General features: G+C 37.3%; 1 protein-coding gene across 1 annotated transcript; it reads right to left on the bottom strand.

Annotated features, from left to right (window-relative positions):
• Positions 1–13,621: 13,621 nt before the first annotated feature.
• On the bottom strand, positions 13,622–17,883 carry LOC130453827 (ran-specific GTPase-activating protein-like). Its single transcript, XM_056794826.1, has one exon. The coding sequence runs from the start codon at positions 17,831–17,833 to the stop codon at positions 17,024–17,026; it is 810 nt and encodes a 269-aa protein (XP_056650804.1). The 5' UTR covers positions 17,834–17,883; the 3' UTR covers positions 13,622–17,023.
• Positions 17,884–21,251: the final 3,368 nt, after the last annotated feature.

The raw sequence follows: 21,251 nt of genomic DNA, 5'->3' as shown, positions 1-21,251 counted from the left end.
AATAGATGAGATATGGAGATTAAGATATGGCTGCAAGTGCTCAGGGAAGGTTCCAGAGGTAGGCATTATGAGACAATTTCCAATACAGACAGGTAGAGCATAGAATTGGAGTGTGGTAGCAGGCAATAATCAGTGGTTCAGGAGGGTAGTAGGTCAATTCTAGCCATAGGTAATGGAAATGTCACAGCAAACAGGTGGAGTACAGAGTTAGAGAAATCTAGAAGAGTATTCAACCATTGAGACGATTTTTTAGTGGTAGTTCTCAAAGGATTATTATTCCCAAGAGCATTTGTGATGTGTCCTTTACCCCAGAACTAGAAAACTTAGCTGGGACTCAGTTACTGTAAGTGAGCTGTAAGGAGGGAATTTGGCCATGAAGAATAAAGCAAAAAGCTTTTTTCCTGAAATAGAGGCACGGGGTCAGTGGAGGACAAACAATCAGGCTGATGATAGGCTGAATTGCCCCCTGCTATATATCCCAGAATTCTTACACTTCCCTCTGCTTAAGGCTAAATTGGTCCCCAAACCTATAATAGGTTTTGATCCTGAAAGTGGGAACTGAGGAGCTGAAATTGTGAGGAGGGGTGTAGAGAAGCCAGAAACCAGATAATCATTATATGTCTGTTAACTAGGGTGTAACTATAGAATTGAAATGATGATACATTTAGCCATGAAGTCTCCCAGAATATGAGAGCCTAACCAATTTTCTCCATAGGAAGCATTTCAGTGCTCTATGGGTAAAATACAAATTCTGTTGATTAATCTATGAGAGTTTTTGACTTGCCTAATTCCTATCCTATCCTCAAATCTTGAATCAGTGCTTTGCCCACTAAAGGAATACTAGATGGCTGGCAAAAGCTATATGGGGTGGTGGTAATTGGGTTATTTAATACCTTCTTGACTGCTAGCTAGAAGTGTAACCACTAGGCAAGTCACTGCACAACAGGCCTCAGTTTCCTCATCTGTAAAATAAAGATATTGGATCATAATATCTCTTACGTTTCCCTCTAGTTTGAAGATGCATAAAAATTATAGTTTGAATCTGAAATGATTGCTTATTTGAAAAGGTAAATGAAATCAGAGCTCTGCAATTTTACTATGTGGCACCTATCCTAAAATTCAACAATTTGATAATGCTTTTGAAGTCTGAATATAAGATTGGTTTTTCTGGAACTGTTTTAAAACGTTCTTGGGAAAGGAATTGGATTATATATTCTGCTGGATTATGCCACAGGAGAGGAAATATATGAGCAAGTTAAAGTTAGGGATTTGAGGATATCTGTTGTTTACCTACTACTTTTCTCTATGACCTGGTAAACTCATGTCAAGGAAGATGGTAAGCTATATAAGTGACCCTTTATCCTGTCAGAGAATTGATAGGGCATGCTGATAAGATTGAAGATCAGTTCTGGGGGTGGGTGGAATATGAGATTTGCTTCCTCTCTTCTCCCCACTCAACTGTTAAAGGGAGTTTATCTCAAAGTTTTTATTTCCATTAAGCTGATAAGCAATTTCTTCCTAGTTCCTCTTCCCTTTTGGAAGAAGGTGGAACTTAGGAGAAAGGTAGCTTTTTTTCCTTGTGAAAAACTTGTTCCTCAATTGCTTATCATTTATCATTATTGCTTTGTTATAAATATTGTTATAAATTATTATAAATGTTTTCCCTCCTTCATATAATAGAAAAATCAAGGGGTCCATCATGCCTTTCTCTGGTATGATTAATGATAGCAGTGGACAGATATTTTGGAAAAGGTTTAGATCCTTCTAAAGAGCCAGAAAATATATCTCTGCTTCAACATAGCTGAGGTTTGGGATGGATTAGAGTGGGGACAGATGGAGAAAGAAGAACAAACACTGATTACATGAAATTCTAAAGCTTATTGATATTAAACTCCTAAGCAAGCATAATTTTCAGTAAACAGGACAGCCTAAAAACCAGAAAGAGAGTAAAATAGATAAATGCCTCTACATGTAATTGAGATAAGCCCATGAAGTAAAAGTAATCTAAGCCTGGGCAGGACCAATCAAACCAAAAGAGTGATCATGTTATACACTGGGGTACCAACTACTTTAACCTGCCATTAGAGATACAGAACACTACAAAAAGGTACTAACCAATATTCTTATAAACCTTATGAGGGCTGACATCTGGGGCTTAGTCTACAATCATTTCTCCAAGTTAAAATTTGGTTCTAGCATACAGTTCCTTTGGAAATTGGCATACTTGCTGGGTTATAAAGATATGATAAACAGTTTATAGCAAACAGACTTTGAATAGAGAAGTTAAATTCTGTTTCCTCAAAATACTTTTTTACCTCAAAAGTCATAGTTTTATGAAACTTTTTCATGATTTTCAATTAACATGTTATGTTATGACACATAATCTTGTGTCTGTCTCATTTTGTTAACTAAGGTGACTAATATATTCCATGTGGTATACCACAGTGTTACACATTAATCTTTTTAAAAAGCTGAATGATATTCCAAACTATGATTGGAAACAACAGTGCATAACAGTGATGGAGTCATTCTAAGAGAGTATGTCAGTTATATATAACACTAACTAAAACAGTGGCAGAAATTTTCCAAGAACTTCAGCTAAAACTATTTATTATTTTTTGTTAACTGTCAAAGACATCTTTAGGATCCTGCTTGCTCAGCTGTTCTTCATAACATAATTAATAACTGGCACTTTCTCTATTTGAAATGAAGAGCTGGAACAGAATAATATCTCATTTCCCCCCTCCCTTGGCTTCAGTCTTTTAAACAGGACTCCAGAAAAAATGGTCACTAATAAGTTATGTTGACTGCACTGAGAAGGTAACTTTATTTTATGAGTAGGGCCAGATTCCCTTGATTCAAAACTGTCTTGTTTTTTGGAAGATGAGAGATGAGAGACTTCTACTGAATTTCAGTTCCAAAAGACTTTGAAGCATGAAAAATAAGATATTTCCTTACCTCAGTAAGAGGAGCTTAGGACTTTAATTCTGTGAATTGAATTGACTGGAAATATTAGTGCATGGATATTTAAGACACAAATCTTCTGGAATAATCATAACTATCTCTTTCCTCATAGTTGATCATAGAAGAGTGACTCCATTTAGTAGAAGGAAAAAGGTGTAGTTTGGGGAGAGAAGTTATTACCCCAAATTCCAAAGGTGGGAGCCAGTGAAATGAGGATATGCCTCTCCTCTTTTGCTATCCATCTTAAACCTTCAAACTTTCTCAGACAGTAATATGTTGATTACAAACATGTCATCACCATTATCATTATCATCGTCATCACAGTATTGCACTTTTAAGTTTGCAAAGCACTTTACATATCTTCCCCCTTAGAGTGTAAGCTCTTTGAGAGCATGAACTCTCTTCTTTGTTTTCTAGCATTTAACAGTGCCTGGTGTGTTGTAATCATTTAATAAAAGCTTATTGATTGATTTTTTTAAAATCCTCTAATTCTCTTTTATCTTTCATGCTTAAGGGAACAGATTTTTTTGTTGTTCATTTTTGGTTCATTTCCTTTCCTTTTGGTGGACCAGGAGAGCAAAGATTTCTTTCTTTGTTTTGCTTAGCCTCTTTTTTTTTCTTCTAGTGGGCCAAAAAGTGTTTCTTACTTTTGGCTCTGCCATCCTTCTCAGGTGGCTGCAATGATACTCTCTTCTGGGCCTTGAATAAATATAGCATTTCCATTCACCTCTTGGGAATAATTTTTTTAATTGTTGTTGAGAATCATTTTCTTATTATCTAAGAATCATTTCTAATAAATTTTGATTTTTGTTCCAAGCAGGAAATTTGAACATTTTGAGAGCTTGCTAATTCTATTGCTGAGTATGTGTGTGTACTGTAAAGGGTGAATATTATGGTTGAGACTGAAAAAATATAAATTTAAATGATTGCCAAGGGAAATCCCAAATAATAAAATACCCAAGTCAGCTGCCAAATTTTTATGGTGATTTAATTACAACAGGAGGAAGAAAATATTAGAGGGAGAGAGAGAGAGAGAAAGAGGGAGAGAAGGAAAGAGGGAGATAAGGAAAGGAGTTTAACTCAAAAACACTCTGGCTTAGGCTGAGCCAAAGCAGGCGTTAAGGCCTTGGAAAGCCAAGGCAAAGAAAAGGGTCAGTCCTTATCACTACGTGACCGGTCTGAAGGAAAGCTGTCTGCGGGGCTCCTCCAAGCTCAAACTCCAGGATCAAACTGAACTCTAGCCCTCTCCTCAGGAAGTCAAGAGCACTCCAGAGGCTGTTCTCTACCTCACTTCCTGCATCTTACATGTGCCAATGGTGGCTCAAGCTTGACTTGGGACTGCTCAGAGATCTGTCCTTTTTTTGCACATGTCTGTTGAAGGCCATCTCCTCAGATAATTAAGTCTTGAGTTTAATGCAGACCTTCCTAATCTTGTTAAACTAAGAAGGGAGAAGAAATGTAGTTTCCAAGACCTGATTCTGTTATTCCAAGTATCTCTATTGTTATTGATCAGGAAATAGCTAAACCAGATCTTCTAAAGAATGGTTTGATTAGGATGGAATAATTTTGAAATTAACAGTACATATATATGTAAATGTGGGTGTATATGAATATATATACTGAACGTATCATCCATACTCCCTAAAATAACTTTCTATTGAAATATTTTCATAGAATGTAAGTTGAATATTTGCATTATTTTGTTTTTATATTTGAATCCTTAGTACCTAGGGTAATGCCCAGCACTTAATAGGCCCTTAATAAATTCTAAATTTATAATAGTATTACCTGTCATTATAAACATCTAAAAAGCAACTTAAACTTCCAATAGTGGAGAAAATGGTTTAATAAATTGTGGTACATTAATATAATGAAATACTATCTTAGTAGGTCATTGGAGAACAATGGCTATGGACACATATAAAGTCCCTGATTCACATGTTGATTTAAATTTCTTGGAGCTGTGGGAACAGTGCTGTACCTGAAAAAGCAGTGGTCCCTTTCTTTCATTCAAGAATCAATTCATCAATATATCTTTATTAAATGTCTTTTATGTGCCAGGCACTGTGTTAGTGGTGGAGAAACAAATACAAAGAATGAAGCAATCCCTGCTCTCAAGGAGTTTTTGTTTGCCTTTGGTGGAGATAAGTGTGTATATAGATACACAGGTACCTACACAATAAGTATAAAGATAAAAAACAATTAAATCCATAATTAGGGAAGACTATAGCAATTGGGAAGATCAGGAAAAGCTTCATGTAGAAGGTGGTTTATGCGCTTTTTTGAAGGAAGAGAGGAAATATAATATATAAGGTAGAGGTTAGCAGCAAGTACGTACCTGGCCTAGAGAGTGGCTATTACAAAGGTATGGATTGGAATATGGATTGTCATGTGTGAGGAACAGAAAGAATGCCAGTTGCACTGGATCATACAGTGGCAAGCTTAATTTTTTATGCTGCTTATAATGGGAAAATTGAGAATAGAAGTCATTTGGGGTTTGAAAGATAATGAAATCTTTTTTTCGGATGAGTGGAATTTAAGGTATTTATTAGATATCCAGTTTGAAATGTCTAATAGGCAGTCAGTAATTTGGGAGTTCAAGTTAGAGACTAGGGTTAAATGTAGAGACCAAGCTGATGAATAAAGTGAAATGGTATATAGAGAGTTAAGGTCCCAGTATAAAGCCACAATTAGGGTGCCTGATATGGATGATGAATCAACAAAGGGGAGACCAAGGGAAGGTCAGAAGGGGTAGGAGGAGAGAGAGAAGAGAGTAGTGCCCTGAAACTTAGAGAGGAGTGAGTATCCAGGAAAAGGTGACTGACATTGCCAAATGCAGTAGAGAGATCAAGAAGCATGAGGATCTTTAAAAAAAAAAAAGCGCCATCAAATTTTGCAATTAAGAGATTGTTGATAGATTTGGAGAGTGCAGTTTGAGTTGAGTGATGAGGTCAGAATCTAGACTGCACACTTTTTAGGAGTTAAGTGAGAGGAGAGTGGAGGCAACAAGTATAGAATGCTTTTTCCTAGGGGTTTGACCAAATTGCAGTTAAAGGATGGTAGCTTGAAGAGAAGGTAAGTTCTTCTGGGGTTTTTTTATTAACTAATTGGAGATTCAGCCCCATGTATAGGCAGCAAGTATGGAGCCAGTAGAAAGAAAGAGACTGAAAACATGAAAGATCATAGATTCTTTGCTAGAAAGGTCCTCATAGATCTGCTTTCCCCCTCTTCATTTTAGAAGAAGAAACTGAAAGAGAGATTTGTCCATAGACAGATAGGATGGGAACCCAGGTCTTCCAATTCCAATCCAGAGCTTTTTCTATAGCACCATGTTGCCTCTGAGAACTGGAAACCTTGAGAATCTCAACACTGTTTATAAAAGTGATATTTATTTTATTTCCTAGAGCTACAAGAGAGCCTTTCATCATAGTTTTTGAAGTAAGTCTTGAGAAAAGCTCGTTCTTTTTTGGTTCACTGAAGAGAATTTCTAAATGCTGAGCTTGGCATGTTCCAAGATGTTTCAGAATTAAAATAATTCCCAACAGCTTTATTACCATCTCAAATTTTAAGTCTCAGCTCTCATGAACTTAAAGGCCTATTATTTTAGCTCTATGACTAGATCACACTATAATAAATCCATTTTTCTGTATTTTCACTTTTTCTAAAGTCTGCTTTACTTTGACTAATTCTTTCTGGGTACATTAAAATATACTCAGAACTGTTGAATGTGAGATAAGTCCAGAAGTTGGTTTTATCTGCAGGTCTGATTTTTTCTGTCCAAAATCAATACCTTAATCTGTTCACACACAGCAGGCAGCATAAAATCAGAGCAGAGGACAAAATATCATTCACTTGGAGATGGGGTTATAAAAATGTTTACCAGCACTAGGCTTATGAAATCCTTGTATTTCCTTACTTTTGATGACTGTCTCCCATGTGTGGAATTCTTTTCTTTCTCATCTCTGTATCTTGATTTCCCTAACTTCAAGTTCAAGAAAAAAAGAACCCTCCACTTTTCCCGATCCCCCTTAATGCTAGTACCTTCCTTCTGTTGATTATCTGCTCTCCTCTATATACAATTTATCCAAATACATTATCCAAATACAAATACAAATACAAATATCCAAATCCAAATATATACAATATATCCAAATATATAGTTTGTACAGTTATTTACATATAATTTCCTACATTAGTTTGTGAGCTTCTGGAGAAAAGGATTATCTTTTGCCTTTCTTTATAGTCTCAGGGCTTGCTATATAGTAGGTGATTAATAAATACTTGTTGATTGACTGTTTGATTTCCTAGACCAGTGATGGGGAACTTTTTGGGTACCTAATGCAATGTCCCACCCCACCCCTAGTCTGCCTGCCTGTCATGCCCTGCCCCCAACTGCTGCCCCACCCCCAGACTGCATGCAGTATGAGGGCCAGGCTACTAGCCCAGCCTGCTGTGCTCCATGTCCCTCAGGGCTGCCTCCACCACCACAGCTTCAGGGTGGTAGGGAGCAGCCATGCTCACTTACTTCTTTGGGGGTAGGTGGAGAGGCAACTCATAGCTTCAGGGCAGGAGGTGAGCCAGCTGCCTGTGCTCAGCCCCTGGGAGGATGGAGGGAGGCTAGAATGCTCCACCCATACGTTCCCAGCAGGCCAAACCAGGGGTCCACATGTTCTCCATAGAAGTCCTGGTGTGCTATCCTAGGCACACATGCCATAGGTTTGCCATCACAGGCCTAGACTCTGAAATGTGCTTTCTTTCCTGGACCTATTTGGTTATTTTGACTGACCACTTGTCAGTCCCTTTGACTTTCCAGATCATTGTTATCTCCTAGGTTCATTTTAGTTTAGCTGATCTCTCTATCCAAATGTCTCCTGCTAGTATATATTCCTATCCTTTTAAGTCCCAGCACAAAATGGGATTTCGTCTTTTTATAAAAATTTGTAAACCATTTCTACACAATTTCTGGCAGTCAAATAATCATTTAATGATATATTGCAACTTGCTTTTCATCTCTGGGTTATTTGTAATTTTGGAACTTCTGTTTCTCGGCTTGTTTTCCATGATTCACAGTCATATAAAATATTGGTATTAAAAAAAGATGAATTTTCACTAGCCATTTGACAGTTTCCTAAATGTAATCCAGGCAATCTCCTCTTATTGCTTAATGCTGTGTTATTTTATTATCTATATGAAGGACTTGACCAAATTGTATATATTTATGTAGCAAGCTATCTGCTTGGTCCTGTTCTAGAATATTTTTATTACTGTGAGTCCTAGAATTAGTATGAAAAGTGAGGCAGTCCTTATCTTACATTCTAATGAAAGATATAACACATGAAGGACTATCCAGGAAGGAAGTTTTGGTCTGTCAGGGATTGTGAGGGGAGCTAGAAGATGACAGATAGTCATATCCTTCCTCAGAGCAGCTGTAGTGATGATTATAGTTACTCCCCTAGAGCAGGAAGTAAAAGGGTGGCTGGAAAGGGTTGCCCCAAGCAGATGGCAAGATGTTCAGGTTGGTCCCAGTGTCAGGGTAGATGGATGGATGAGATATGAAGCATGGTTTGAGACTGGCCAGGTATAATGGGTTAGGTGAATTTTTACTCAGTTATCCATCAGAAAATCTCAAACCCAAGTAGGCCACAATCCTGAAACTGAGTGATTTAAGGATGTAGGGAGAAAAATCTAGAATCATCTCCTAGAGGGAGAACGTTCCAATTAGGGAAATGGGAATTAGAAATATTTGGGGAGTTATACATTATAATAATAAGAGCTGATACTAACATTGCATGTTAAGATTATAAAATATTAAGATTTGTAAGGCATTTCACATGTATTATTATCTCATTTGACTTTATTAAAGGATTACATATTTTAACATTGAAGGAACCTCAGAAGTAATGTAGTACAACCTCCTCATTTTATAGATGAGGAAATGGAGGCTCAGAGAGGTTCAGTAACTTGCCTGAGGTCACACAGGTAGGCACTGGGGGCTAAATGCTCAGGTTGCAAAAAGAAGCAAATAAAACAGCCCTTGCTCTCAAGCTCATATGGGGAAGACAACATGTAAACAACTATGAACAAATAAGCTATAGGCAGAATGAATGGAGATAATCTCAAAGGGAAGCATTAAAGGGGGATCAGGAAAAGCTTTGTGTAGAAGGTAGGATTTTAGCTAGGACTTGAAGGAAGCCAGGGAGACAGAAATGAGAAGGGAGAGAACTCTGGGCATGGAGGATAGCCAAGAGTTAAGATATGTGGTCTTCACTGAGGAAGAGAAAGAAGGCTGATATTTCTGGATCACAGAATACATGGGGGGGGGGGGTGGAGAGGCATGAGATATAGAATTCAATACCCCAGTGGGTATGGTTGCTGTTCTATCTCTGAGCATATGGGAAACAAGTTGGATGGTACACAGAGAAGATCTATTTCACCGGTGTGACAGGGGAGTGGTGGGTAGAAAAGCCAGCCCCCCCCCCCAACTCTGAACCTGGGCCCAAGCTCTGGTACAAGGCAGGCCACACCTGGCCTGTTCAAGCCTAAGAGGAGGCCCAGAGCCCTTGCCCAAGCCTGTTTCAGGGCAATCTGTAGTACTCCAAGCTGGTATAATCCCAGACAGAGGTACTGAGTCCCTGCCTAAGCCTGTAGTGAAGACCAGAACCACAGCATCTGAAAGTTTGTGCCTGGCTGGTGCTTCAGTTCCAGGGCAAGGCAGCTCACAGTGTGCTCCTAAAGGAGAGGAAGTAGGATAAGAGTGCATATAGGCAATCTCCTCAGAACTGGGTCAGAGAGGGAAGAGCAACCATACTTTTTGGGGTACTGAATCTTACATTACCCTGCAGAGAAGTGGGAGGTGAAGAAGATGGGGATGGGGTGAGGAGAGGAGTAATATAAAGGGGATGATTAAAAGCAAAACATGTGAGGAGAGAGTAAAAGGAGAGAGAGAGTAGAATCAAAAGGGAAAAAAAGATCAAGGGGAATCCATAGTCAGTAATCATAATTGTGAATGTGAATGGGATGAACTCATCATAAAATGGAAGCAGTTAGTAGAGTGGATTAAAAACCAAAATCCTACCATATGTTGTTTATAAGAAACACATTTGAGGGGGGAAGCTAGGTGGTTTCGTGAATTGAGAGCCAGGCCTAGAGATGGGAGGTCCTAGGTTCAAATCTGGCCTCAGAAACTTCCTAGCTGTGTGACCCACTTAATCCCCACTTACCATTCTTCTGCCTTGAAACCAATTTACAGTATTGATTCTAAGATGGAAGGTAAGGGTTTAAAAAAAGAAACACATTTGAAGCAGGTAGACATACATGGAGTAAAGGTAAGGGGATGGAGTAGAATCTATTGTGCTTCAGTTGAAGTAAAAAAAGTAGGAGGAGAAATCATGAGCTCAGACAAAACTAAAGCAAAAATAGATCTAATTAAAAGAGATAAGAAAGGAAATTACATCTTGATAAAAGTTACTATAGACATCTAAGTAATATAAATACTTAACATATATGCACCAAATGTCATAACCTCCAGATTTTTAAAGGAGAAATTCATGAGCTTCAGAAGGAAACAGACAGTAAAACTGTATTAGTGCGGGACCTCTCATAACTCTCTCTCATAACTAGGTAAAATTTAACCAAAAATAAAGAGGAAAGAAATAAAGGAAACGAATGCAATTTTAGAAAAGGTAGATTTAATAGATGTCTGGAAAAAATTGAATGGGTATTCAGCAGCACATGGTATGTACACAAAAGTTGATCAGTACTAGGGCATAAAAACTTTACAATCAAATGCAGAAAAGCAGAAATAGTGAAAACATCCTTTTTTCAGACCATAATGCAATAAAAATTATTATCAATGAGGGTCCATGGAAGGACAAATTAAAATTTAATTGGGAATGAAACTAATTTTAAAAAGTTGTGGGTCAAAGAACAAATTATTTTTAAAATCAATAATTTCCTTAAAGAGAATGACAATAAGGAGACAACATAAAAGTTTTGAGATGCAACTAAAGCAGCACTTGGGGGAAAATTTCTAAATCTATATGCTTATGTCAGTGAAATTGAGAAAAAGCAGGTCAATGAATTGGGCATGCAACTAAAAAAACTAGAAAAAAAGAATAAATTTAAAATCCCCAATTAAAGACTAAATTGGAAATCCCCCAAAATCAAAGGAGAAATTAATAAAATTAAAAGTTAGAGAACTATAAAACTAATGGAGAGGAGTAGGATGTGGTTTTTATGGGGGAATAAAACCCCAAATAAATAGAGCATTGGTTAATTTGATTAAAAAATGAAAAAAGAAAATCAAATCACCAGTATCAAAAGTGAAAAGGATGAATTCACCACCAATGAAGAGGAAATCAAAGCAATCATTAGAAGCAATTTTGCCCAATTATATGACAGTTGTCTGACAATCTAGGTAGAATGGATGAATATTCTCAAAAATATAAATTGCACAGATTAACAAAAAAGTAAAATGAATACTTAAACAATCCATCTCAGAAAAAGAAATTGGAAAAGCCATCAATGAACTCCCTAACAAAAAATCCCCAGAGCTGGATGGATTCACAAATTCTATCAAATATTTAGAGAATAATTAATACCAATACTATATAAATTATTTGGCAAAATAGGCAAAGAAGGAGCCCTACAAAATTCTTTTTATGACATAAATATGGTGCTGAAAAACAGAGAAAGAATAAAAATTATAGACCAATTTCCTTAATGAATCTCAATGCAAAAGTCTTAAATAAAATACTAGCAAAGAGACTACATCTATCTATCATGAGTCTATCAATCATTCTCTATGACTAGGTAGGATTTAAAACAGGTATGAAAGGCTGGCTTAATATTTAGATGATTATCAGCCATATCAATAATTGGCCATATCAATAATCAAACTAAAAGAAATCACAAGATTATCTTAATAGATGCAGAAAAAGCCTTCAATAAAATACACCAATTCCTATTAAAAACACTAAAAAGCATAGGAAAAAATGAGCCTTTCCTTAAAATAAGTAGTATCTATCTAAAACAATGAGTATCATCTGCAATGAAGATACGTTAGAAACCTTCCCAATAAGATCGGGGTGAAGCAAGGATGCCCATTTTCAACTCTATTATCTAATATTGTACTAGAGATTCTAACTTTAGCAATAAGAGGAGAAAAGAAAATTGGAGTTAAACTAGGCAGAGGAAACTAAACTATCACTTTTTGTAGATTATATGATGGTATATTTAGAGAATCCTAGATAATCAACTAAAAAACTAGTTGAAATAATAGCTTTAGCAAAGTTGAAGGATATAAAGTAAACCTACATAAATCATCACTATTTCTATATATTAGCAACAAAGTACAGTAGTAAGAGGTAGATAGAGAAATTCCATTTAAAATAACTCTAGACAATTTAAGATACTTAGGAATCTGTTTGCCAAGACAATCCAGGAATTATCTGAACACAGTTACAAAACACTTTTTAAACAAATAAAGTCATATCTGGAAAAACATTAATTGCTCATGGGAAGGTTGAGCTAATATAAAAATGACAATTCTCCCCAAGTTAATTTGTTCAATGCCATACCAATTAATCTACCAAATGATTATTTTATAGAACTAGAAAAAAAAACTAGGAAAAAATAATAAAATTCATTTGGAAGAACAAAATATCAAGAATATCAAGGGAATTATTGGGGGGGGCAGTAACAGGTCTCAAACTGTACTATAAAGTAATAATCACCAAAAAAATCTGGTACTGGCTAAGAAATAGAATGGTAGATAAATGGAATAGATTAGGGGCAAATAACCTTAGCAATCTAGTGATAAACCCAAAGCTCCCAGATTTGCAGATAAGAACTCACTATTCTACAAAAAATGTTGGGAAAAATGTAAAACAATATGGCAGAAACCAGGTATAGACCAATATTTCATACTGAGTATATGATTTAGACATAAAGGGTAATACCATAAGTAAATGAGGGGAACATATGTAAGTTAAAATTAAATTGTGTGTGTGTGTGTATGTGTGTGAGAGAGAGAGAGAGAGAGAGAGAGAGAGAGAGAGAGAGAGAGGGAGAGAGAGAGAGAGAGAACAGTGCCTTGGTCTCACCTCATAAGCAATTTTCTCTTGTTCTCCAATGTCACATTTCAGGAACCAATCATAGTTCCTTAATTTGCCTGGCACCACCTAGGGGGACAGTGCCTGTGGGATCAGTTTCCTATCTTGGTTTCAACTTCCTTTCTCTGAGGCTTTGTCTATACTTGCACATCTCAATGGTAAAGGATCTTCAGGTCCCTGGTTGATGATGTTAAACAAATCAACATAATGGGAAGGAAAATTCCTTTCCCAAACATAGACTAGTTGACCTGTCAGATCTATGGAGAAGGAAAGAACTTATGACCAGATGAGATAGAGAACATAAGATATAAAATAAATAATTTTGGCTATATTAAATTAAAATTTTTTTGTAACCAAGATTAGAATGGAAACAACAAACTGTAAAAAAAAATTTATAACAAATTTCTCTGATAGAAGTCTCATTTATCAAATATATAAAATATCAAATATAAAGAACTAAGTCAATTTTGTAAGAATACAAGTTATTTCCCAATTGACAAAGAGTCAAAGGATATTATAAAAGTTAAAATTAAATCTCAATAGTAAAATATTATATTTTAGGAGATTTATTAATGATCAATTAGAAATAAAGGGATAAAAGGGATACAAAATAAACACTATGTGCCCATGGCTGATCAGCCATTTTTAAAACCCACCTTACCACCACCATGCTCACTGTCATCATACCCAAGAGGCAGGACCCTCCATGAACCCACCTAATATACCCTGTCTATAGGAAGTATGTAATGACAAGAAGTCAGTGGGCTCCCAAAAATGTAATTCTTTTTTAGGGTAACAGATTTTCAATTATACATCCCGCCCCTGAGATCCATGGAAGACTGGTCTCTCCAATGGATCTTGTAAATATAACCAACCTTTAAATTACAATAATTTGGGGTTTAGAGAACAAAACCAAAAATTTCTAGGTGCATTGACAAAAAGCCAGTTGGGGAAAGTCCCCTTTGGCATAAGAGTATACATACAAAACAAATGCATTCAATCCCACACAGTTTATATCACCACATCCCAAAGTTCACTCTGGATCTTCTGGTGCAATGTTTGGTCTGTGGAGGCATCTTCATGGTGCCTTCTCCAAACAGTTCACTTTCTGGATTCAGAGAAGTAGCATGTTTCTTATACTAAAATTACTCTAAAAAAAAGATTAGACTTTGCATTTTAGAATAATTATACAGTTCCCCCTAAAGAGGGTGTTGAAAAACACGGGGATCACTTAGGGATACATGGCTGAGTTATGAAGTATATGCATCAATTGGCAAGAGAAATCAAAAACAGAAAAATTCAAATAGAGAAAAATAACTTCTGGATGAAATATAGACTATAAAAGTCTGGTGTGAAAAAATTCTGAGTAAAAGAAAATAAACGTATAACAGGTCCTTGAATCAGGGCCCAATTAAAGTGATTTATGTAATTATGCACTTTCCCAATCAGCAGCCAGGACTACAGAAAGTTTTGCCACATAATGAAAGACAGAATAGGGACTAGATTATAGGAGTCCAGGTAGTGTTAGTGTTAAGGTAGGATTTTGGGTAAGGGAAAAACAAGAGGAAAACATATAAATAAATTCTAGTTTATTGTTCGGGAAGGGTAGGAAAGGAATAAGGGTTTAGGAATTTACTTATTCTTAAACTTAATTTAAAAGATTATAACTAACTAAACTATGTAAACTATGTTACGAAACTAACCTCCCAAATATCCCAATCTCAAACCAGGAGTCCAAATCAAATAGAGCCAGGAATCTTATGTTGTTAGATGTTCAAGTAAATCCAGACTGATGCTGCCAGCAGCCAGATCCAGGAAAAACTCCTTCCTCCATTGGTCACAGGCAAACTCATCTTCAAGATCTTCTAGGAAAACAGACTAGGTCATTCAAGGAGAGCAGACACTGAGAAGACAAACTGTTGAGCATAGAATATTCCCAGATCTCTAGGCTCAGGCTCCCATGTGACCCTTGGTCACATGCTACTGTCAATCTTTCCTAAGGTTTGCATTTCTCAGTTTTTGCAAAAGTTTTGCAAATTACAAACCTTTTCATCCTTTATCACAGTAGGAGCCAAATTTAGAGATACTTGGTAGAATGTGGGACAAGGAAGACCTGCCTTCAACACATGTTAAACAGCCGCAACCTCGAACCCCAAACAAGTTCAAGGCCTCTTGTTTTGGCTCAAAATTTTCATTAATCCCATTGGGATTGGTCAGTCTCTTTGACCTTGTGCTCGATTGGCACTATGCAGTTTAGCTTTGTGCTTCTTTGGCTTTGTGCAATGACTCTTTGTATTCCCTTCTCCTGGAATCAGACAAAATCATTAAGCAAAGTCCCATAATTATTTTTTAAACAATCAATGGCATCATTTTTATAGTCTAAAGCTTTTTGGGTATGCATTGACATTAGGGCAAATATATTTTTTTAACATATTATTGCAAAATCAAAAAAGTTAAAGAAAAATCTCAATACTATTGACATATGCTTCAAATACAAAAAAGGAGAGAAAAAATAAAATTGAAATAATATATTACACATGCAAGCAAAAACAATAAAAAAGTTTTAAAAATCAAAAATATACAGCTTGCAATCATTGACACACTGTGTCAGCTTGGGAAAGGTAGAATACAAACATTTCTTACCCCAAAATGAGATCCATTCCTTTTCAAATTTGGCCATGATCCACTGTGAGTGCAAGCAAATGATTTTCACAAAGTAACAGTTTTTTATAAAGAATAGTAATACAACAGGTAATGCACATTCAAAAGGTATCAAAATCCCCAAAATTACAATAGCCCATTAAGTGAAAATAGCAAACAAACCTACTATCATATTTTACATGAGTCTGCTATATGACATTTTAAAAAACCCTTAGAAACTAATGGATACTTGTCACAAGTTTTTCAGGTGCAGCAATGTTTCAACCTTGACTGAGATATTTTTAAAAAATATATTACTGCCATCATTATAAAATGTGGCAGAGGAATCTAGAAAAAACCAAACCTATGTACTATTGAAATTGGGTCTAAAAATGTCAACAAGAACCTATATCATTTTGGTGGAAAGGTATAGTAAGCTGAAAAGTTACAAATGAGAGATGCTCCCTCTTGGGAGCCATCCAGGGGTACCATGCGCTGGGATCAACTTCCCAGCTCCTTTGGTATGAGACTATTATGTTCCATCCATTCACATTTCTACAAATGCGGGAGGTAGGGATTATAATTGTACTTCACTTTAGCTACTAAAATGGACCTTTTACCTCATTAAAAATAACTCAGAGGCAGGTAAAATGATCAGTCAGAGTTGTTGGAAAAAAATCCAAAAATCATGTCTGAAGACCTCTTAAAATCAATTTGATATATTTAGCTCATCAAAATTTCCAAAGGTTGTTACACAATTGTAGCCAATTTTGATGAAGTCCATCCATCCTCTATGTGACAATTATCAAAGCAAAAATAGAAGAAAAAGCTGGGTTTTTTTGGGGGGAGGTGGGTCTTATTCAATAATATTTGTTTAGTATAGTTATAGGGGAAAGGTAACAGAATATAACAGTAGTTAAAACATGGTAGATTAAACTGATTCAGTGTAACAGAATAGTATTGAATACATTAATATATGAATTTAAAACCACAAAATTAAATCTTTTTTTTTTTGATGCAGCTTTGAAATGTTTTATTCACTCTTTTGGATGTACTATAAATAAGTGTTTCCACTATGGAAAAGAATGGCATGAGCGCATTACATTGGACTGGGGAATGGGTCTGCTGAAGAAGACATCTTCAAAAGGGTAAAAGCTTAGAAAACAACCTGGAGGTTGGAATCCAGTTCTTTATATAAAGTCCCTTGTTAAAACAAAACAAAACAAAACCCAAAATGAACAAAAATAAAGAAAATAAAAGGAAAAAATTAGGAAAGAATGTGAGGCCCATGGTGAGATGACTTATTGCTACTCAGTGTCCTTATCCTGGGCCTGAGGCTTTTGGGCCTCCAGGATCTCTTGGGCCTTAGGCTTCCATTCCTCTTGGTCCCTCTGGCTCTCTTGGGCCTCCTGGGTCTCAAACGCCTTCTTCTGCACCTGGATCCCTTGGTTAGACTCTGGGTCACCATCCTTCATTGAGAGTGCCTCTAACTTCTTAGCCATTTGGTCAGAACTTCTCTCTTTGACTATTCCTGCTTTCTCTTCTTTTGGTTCTTCTTTTGGTTCTTCTTTCAGTTCTTCTACAGTTTCTTCTTTTGGTACTATTTTTGGTTCTTCATTTTTTACTTTATTTTCTTGGTTTTTTAACTCCTTCTTGCATTCTTTGAATTTTGCCTTAAAATTCTGGGCATTTTCTGCATTCAGGAATCGGATGGCCAGCAGCTCTGGCTTTGGACTTTCATCGGCAAAGTCAGCATGTGTGTTCCAAACCCAAGCCCTGTCACTGCCTGCATTGGGCTTTAGCTCTATCAGGGGGGTTATATAGTGATTTGCACAGATCTTGTCCCGCCTCATGAGGAGGCGAATTGTCCCTTTCTCCTTGTGTTTCAGTAGCTTCACATCACCTGTCCCTTGCTCTTTCCACTCTGGAAGGTCATTCTCAGATGCAAATCGGAACAGCTTTGCTCGCATCTTAAAGAGCTCTTCTTCATATTCCTCCAGGGTCTTAATCTCCTGCTCAGGCAGAGAGACAATGGGCTCAAACTGGTGATCATGGTTGCTATCATCCATGCCCTCGCTGGTCGAATCATGCTCCTGAAAATCCTCAGTAGTCGCCATCAGAGCAGGGTGGAGTGGGGGGGGGGGGGGGCGATGCGATGGAGGCGGCAGAGATGGCTGGTCCTGATGATGTGAAGGTGAAGGCAGCGGTGGTGGTGGTGGTGGTGGTGGTGGTGGTGGTGGTGGTGGCGGCGGTGGCGCTCACGCTCGATTTGTCCTCGTCTGGCGCTGGTACCTCCTTGCCCATGCTTACCTTAGCTCAGTCTTGGTGCCCAGCGCACGTGTGCGACACCAGCCCCTTGACCCTGGCGGCAGCAGGAAACATGCCCCCCCCAAATTAAATCTTGAAGCAGACAATCAGCAAAATATAATAAGATAGACTTTCAGTTTTTAAAATGGAGTCTGAAAAAGCTTAAAATTTCACCTCCAGACTCTTTAAATTTCCTTCTCTGGGATATCCCATAGTGAGGGAAAACATGGGTTTGAGGAATCCCAAACTGGATGAATCTTAAGAGATGGGGCAGGCTCAAATGGCAAAGGGTGGTAGGGAGATGAATTTCTCCCCTGAATCTCAGGCAAGATAAGTAAAAGGATCAATGCACTCATGAATGGTAGAAACTGTTTGAAATAGGCAAGGTACTGCTCTTTCATAGAGAATGCCATGCTTATAATCAACTTCCTGTTTGGAAGAGTAATTTCTTTCTCCCTGTCCCCCCCCCCCCCCCCCCCCGCCCCTGAAGTAAAACACTAGTTTCCCCAGCCATGGAGAGGAAGGCTAATCATTGTCTAAGGAAAAATACACCCCAGTTTTTTTTTCCATCTGTCTTGAGGAGCGTTTCCAAGGACTCCTAGCTTCCCGGTGTCAGCAAATAGCCCAGCAGGGGCAACAATAGCAGTCAGGGTCAGGGTGGAGGCTGATTTTAGGAGCAGAGCTGGCGATCAGGAGGAGGATTGCTGGGGGATGGGGGATAGGGCCAGATAAGCAATTGTGGTAAGGGGCTGGAGGAAGCAGTATCAGCAATTCCAGAGTCAGCAGTGAAAAACTGAGGAACATGGGCTCAAGCAGTTGGGCAAGAGAAGTGGCTTATCTCTTTGTCACCAAGAGTGCAAGAGTCCTCAAACTGAAAAAGGCCAGGCCCCTTGGGAGGACAACCAGGCAAAAAGACAAGAAAAACAAAAAAACAAACAAACATACAAACTGGCAGGAATAGGACAGCAGCTCAGGCAGAGAGTTTGGGGTCCTCTCAGAATTTGTGGGGCTGAGGGGTGGGTGAAAAGCCTTGGCAGGAGAAATGTGGTTTTAAAATTTTATCTAGGCTATCTTAAAAAAAATGAGTATTTTCTCATCCCTTCATGGTTGCCAATTGTAAAAGTTAAAATTAAATCTCAATAGTAAAATATTATATTTTAGGAGATTTATTAATGATCAATTAGAAATAAAGGAATAAAGGGGATACAAAATAAACACTATGTGCCCATGGCTGATCAGTCATTTTCAAAAGCCCACCTTACCACTACCATGCTCACTGTCATCATGACCAAGAGGTGGGACCCTCCACATCCCCACCTAATATCCCCTGTCTACAGGAAGTACATAACGACAGCAAGTCAGTGGGCTCCCAAGAAATGTTCTTTTTTAGGGTAACAGATTTTCAATTATACAATATGAATAAGCAGCTTTCAGATGAACAAATCAAAGCTAGCAATAATCATGTGAAAAAATGTACTAAATCATTCCTAATTAGAGAAATGCAAATAAAAACAACTCTGAGGTACCACCCCAGACCTATCAGATTGACTATTATGGCAGTAAAGGAAAATGATAAATGCTGGAGGGGATGTGGCAAAATTGGGCCTCTAATGCATTGGTACAATTGTAAACTTATCCAATCATTTTGGAGAACAATTTGGAACATGTTGGGCATATCCAAAGGGTTATCCATTAGTGCATACCTTTGATCCTGTAATACCACTACTAGGTCTGTGTCCCAAAGATATTTAAAAAAGAGAAGGGGAGGCTTACTTGTACAAAAAAATTTATAGTAGCCTTTTTTTTTTTTGTGGTGGCAAAGAATTGGAAATTAAAGAGATGTCCATCAAACAGGAAATGGCTGGACAAATTTTGGTATATGATGGTAATGGAATACTATTGTGCTGTAAGAAATGAGGGACAGGATAATTTCAGAAAGAGCTAGAAAGACCTACATGAACTGATGCAGAGTGAAATAAGCAGAGCCAGAAGAACACAGTAACAGCAATATTGTGGAATGATCAACTGTAATAGACTTAGCTGCTCTCAGCAATACAATGATCCAGGACCATTTGAAGGACTTATAATAAAGAATGCTATCCTCCTCCAGAGAAAGAACTGAAGGAGTCAGAATGTAGATCCTGCTCTCAGCAATACAATGATCCAGGACCATTTGAAGGACTTATAATAAAGAATGCTATCCTCCTCCAGAGAAAGAACTGAAGGAGTCAGAATGTAGATCCTGCTCTCAGCAATACAATGATCCAGGACCATTTGAAGGACTTATAATAAAGAATGCTATCCTCCTCCAGAGAAAGAACTGAAGGAGTCAGAATGTATATCAAAGCATGTAATTTTTCACTTTACTTTATTTGGATTTTTACAACCCAGATCAAATTGCTTACCTTCTCTGGGAAGGAGTAGGGAAGGGAAGAAAGGAGACAATTTGGATTTTATAACTTCAGAAAACTGATGAAGAAAATTGTTATTACATGTAATTGGTAAAATAAAATATCTTTACAAAAAAATAAAGAATGAGTTTACTTTTGGTTATGTTTAGTTTAAACTGTCTATAGGAAATCCAGTTCAAGATTTCCAAAGGCATTTGGAATAGAAAGACTGGAAGTTTAGGTAAGTAGATCTGGTAATCATCAGCTTAGATGTGATAATGAATGGAAGAATACAAACTTAGATGCTCTGATTCCAAATGCAGCATTATTTCCATTGTACCATACCCTAAAAAGTTGCTAGAAAAGTAAAGCACTTTAAGAAGGTTGTCTAAAGCTTATTTGCCTTATTTAACTTCCTGGTTCTCAACTAATCAAACAGATTTATTTGATTGTTTCAATTATAACCACTTGCTCCCCAGATTTGCTTTCTCTTAGCAAGGGGGCCTTCACACTCACTCAACTTTGCTTTGTCCTCTTAGTTCTTAGGCCAAAGCCTATCTTTATGCATGAATATGAATTTCCTTGTCTCATATTTGACCTCCTGATTTCAGCATTCTTGTCTTTCTTCTTGATCTTTGGTGGTAACACTAGTTAACAATTCCTGGATATCTGATATTATGCTTGCATCTCTGCCCAAACTCTCCTGCCATCTCGATTCCCATCCTATATCCAATTCTCCACCACCATGGACAAACCTGTTGATCTTCTTGGCACACCCCCTGGTGTGACATAGGCAGAATTCTAGAGTGTTGATGTTGATATAAGGGTGAAGCAATGG

This window comes from Monodelphis domestica, chromosome 4 (genome assembly GCF_027887165.1).
Source record: "Monodelphis domestica isolate mMonDom1 chromosome 4, mMonDom1.pri, whole genome shotgun sequence".
NCBI classification, from domain to species: Eukaryota; Metazoa; Chordata; class Mammalia; order Didelphimorphia; family Didelphidae; genus Monodelphis; species Monodelphis domestica.
Note: the sequence above shows the minus strand (reverse complement) of the source record. Positions and strands in the feature narration are given on the sequence as shown.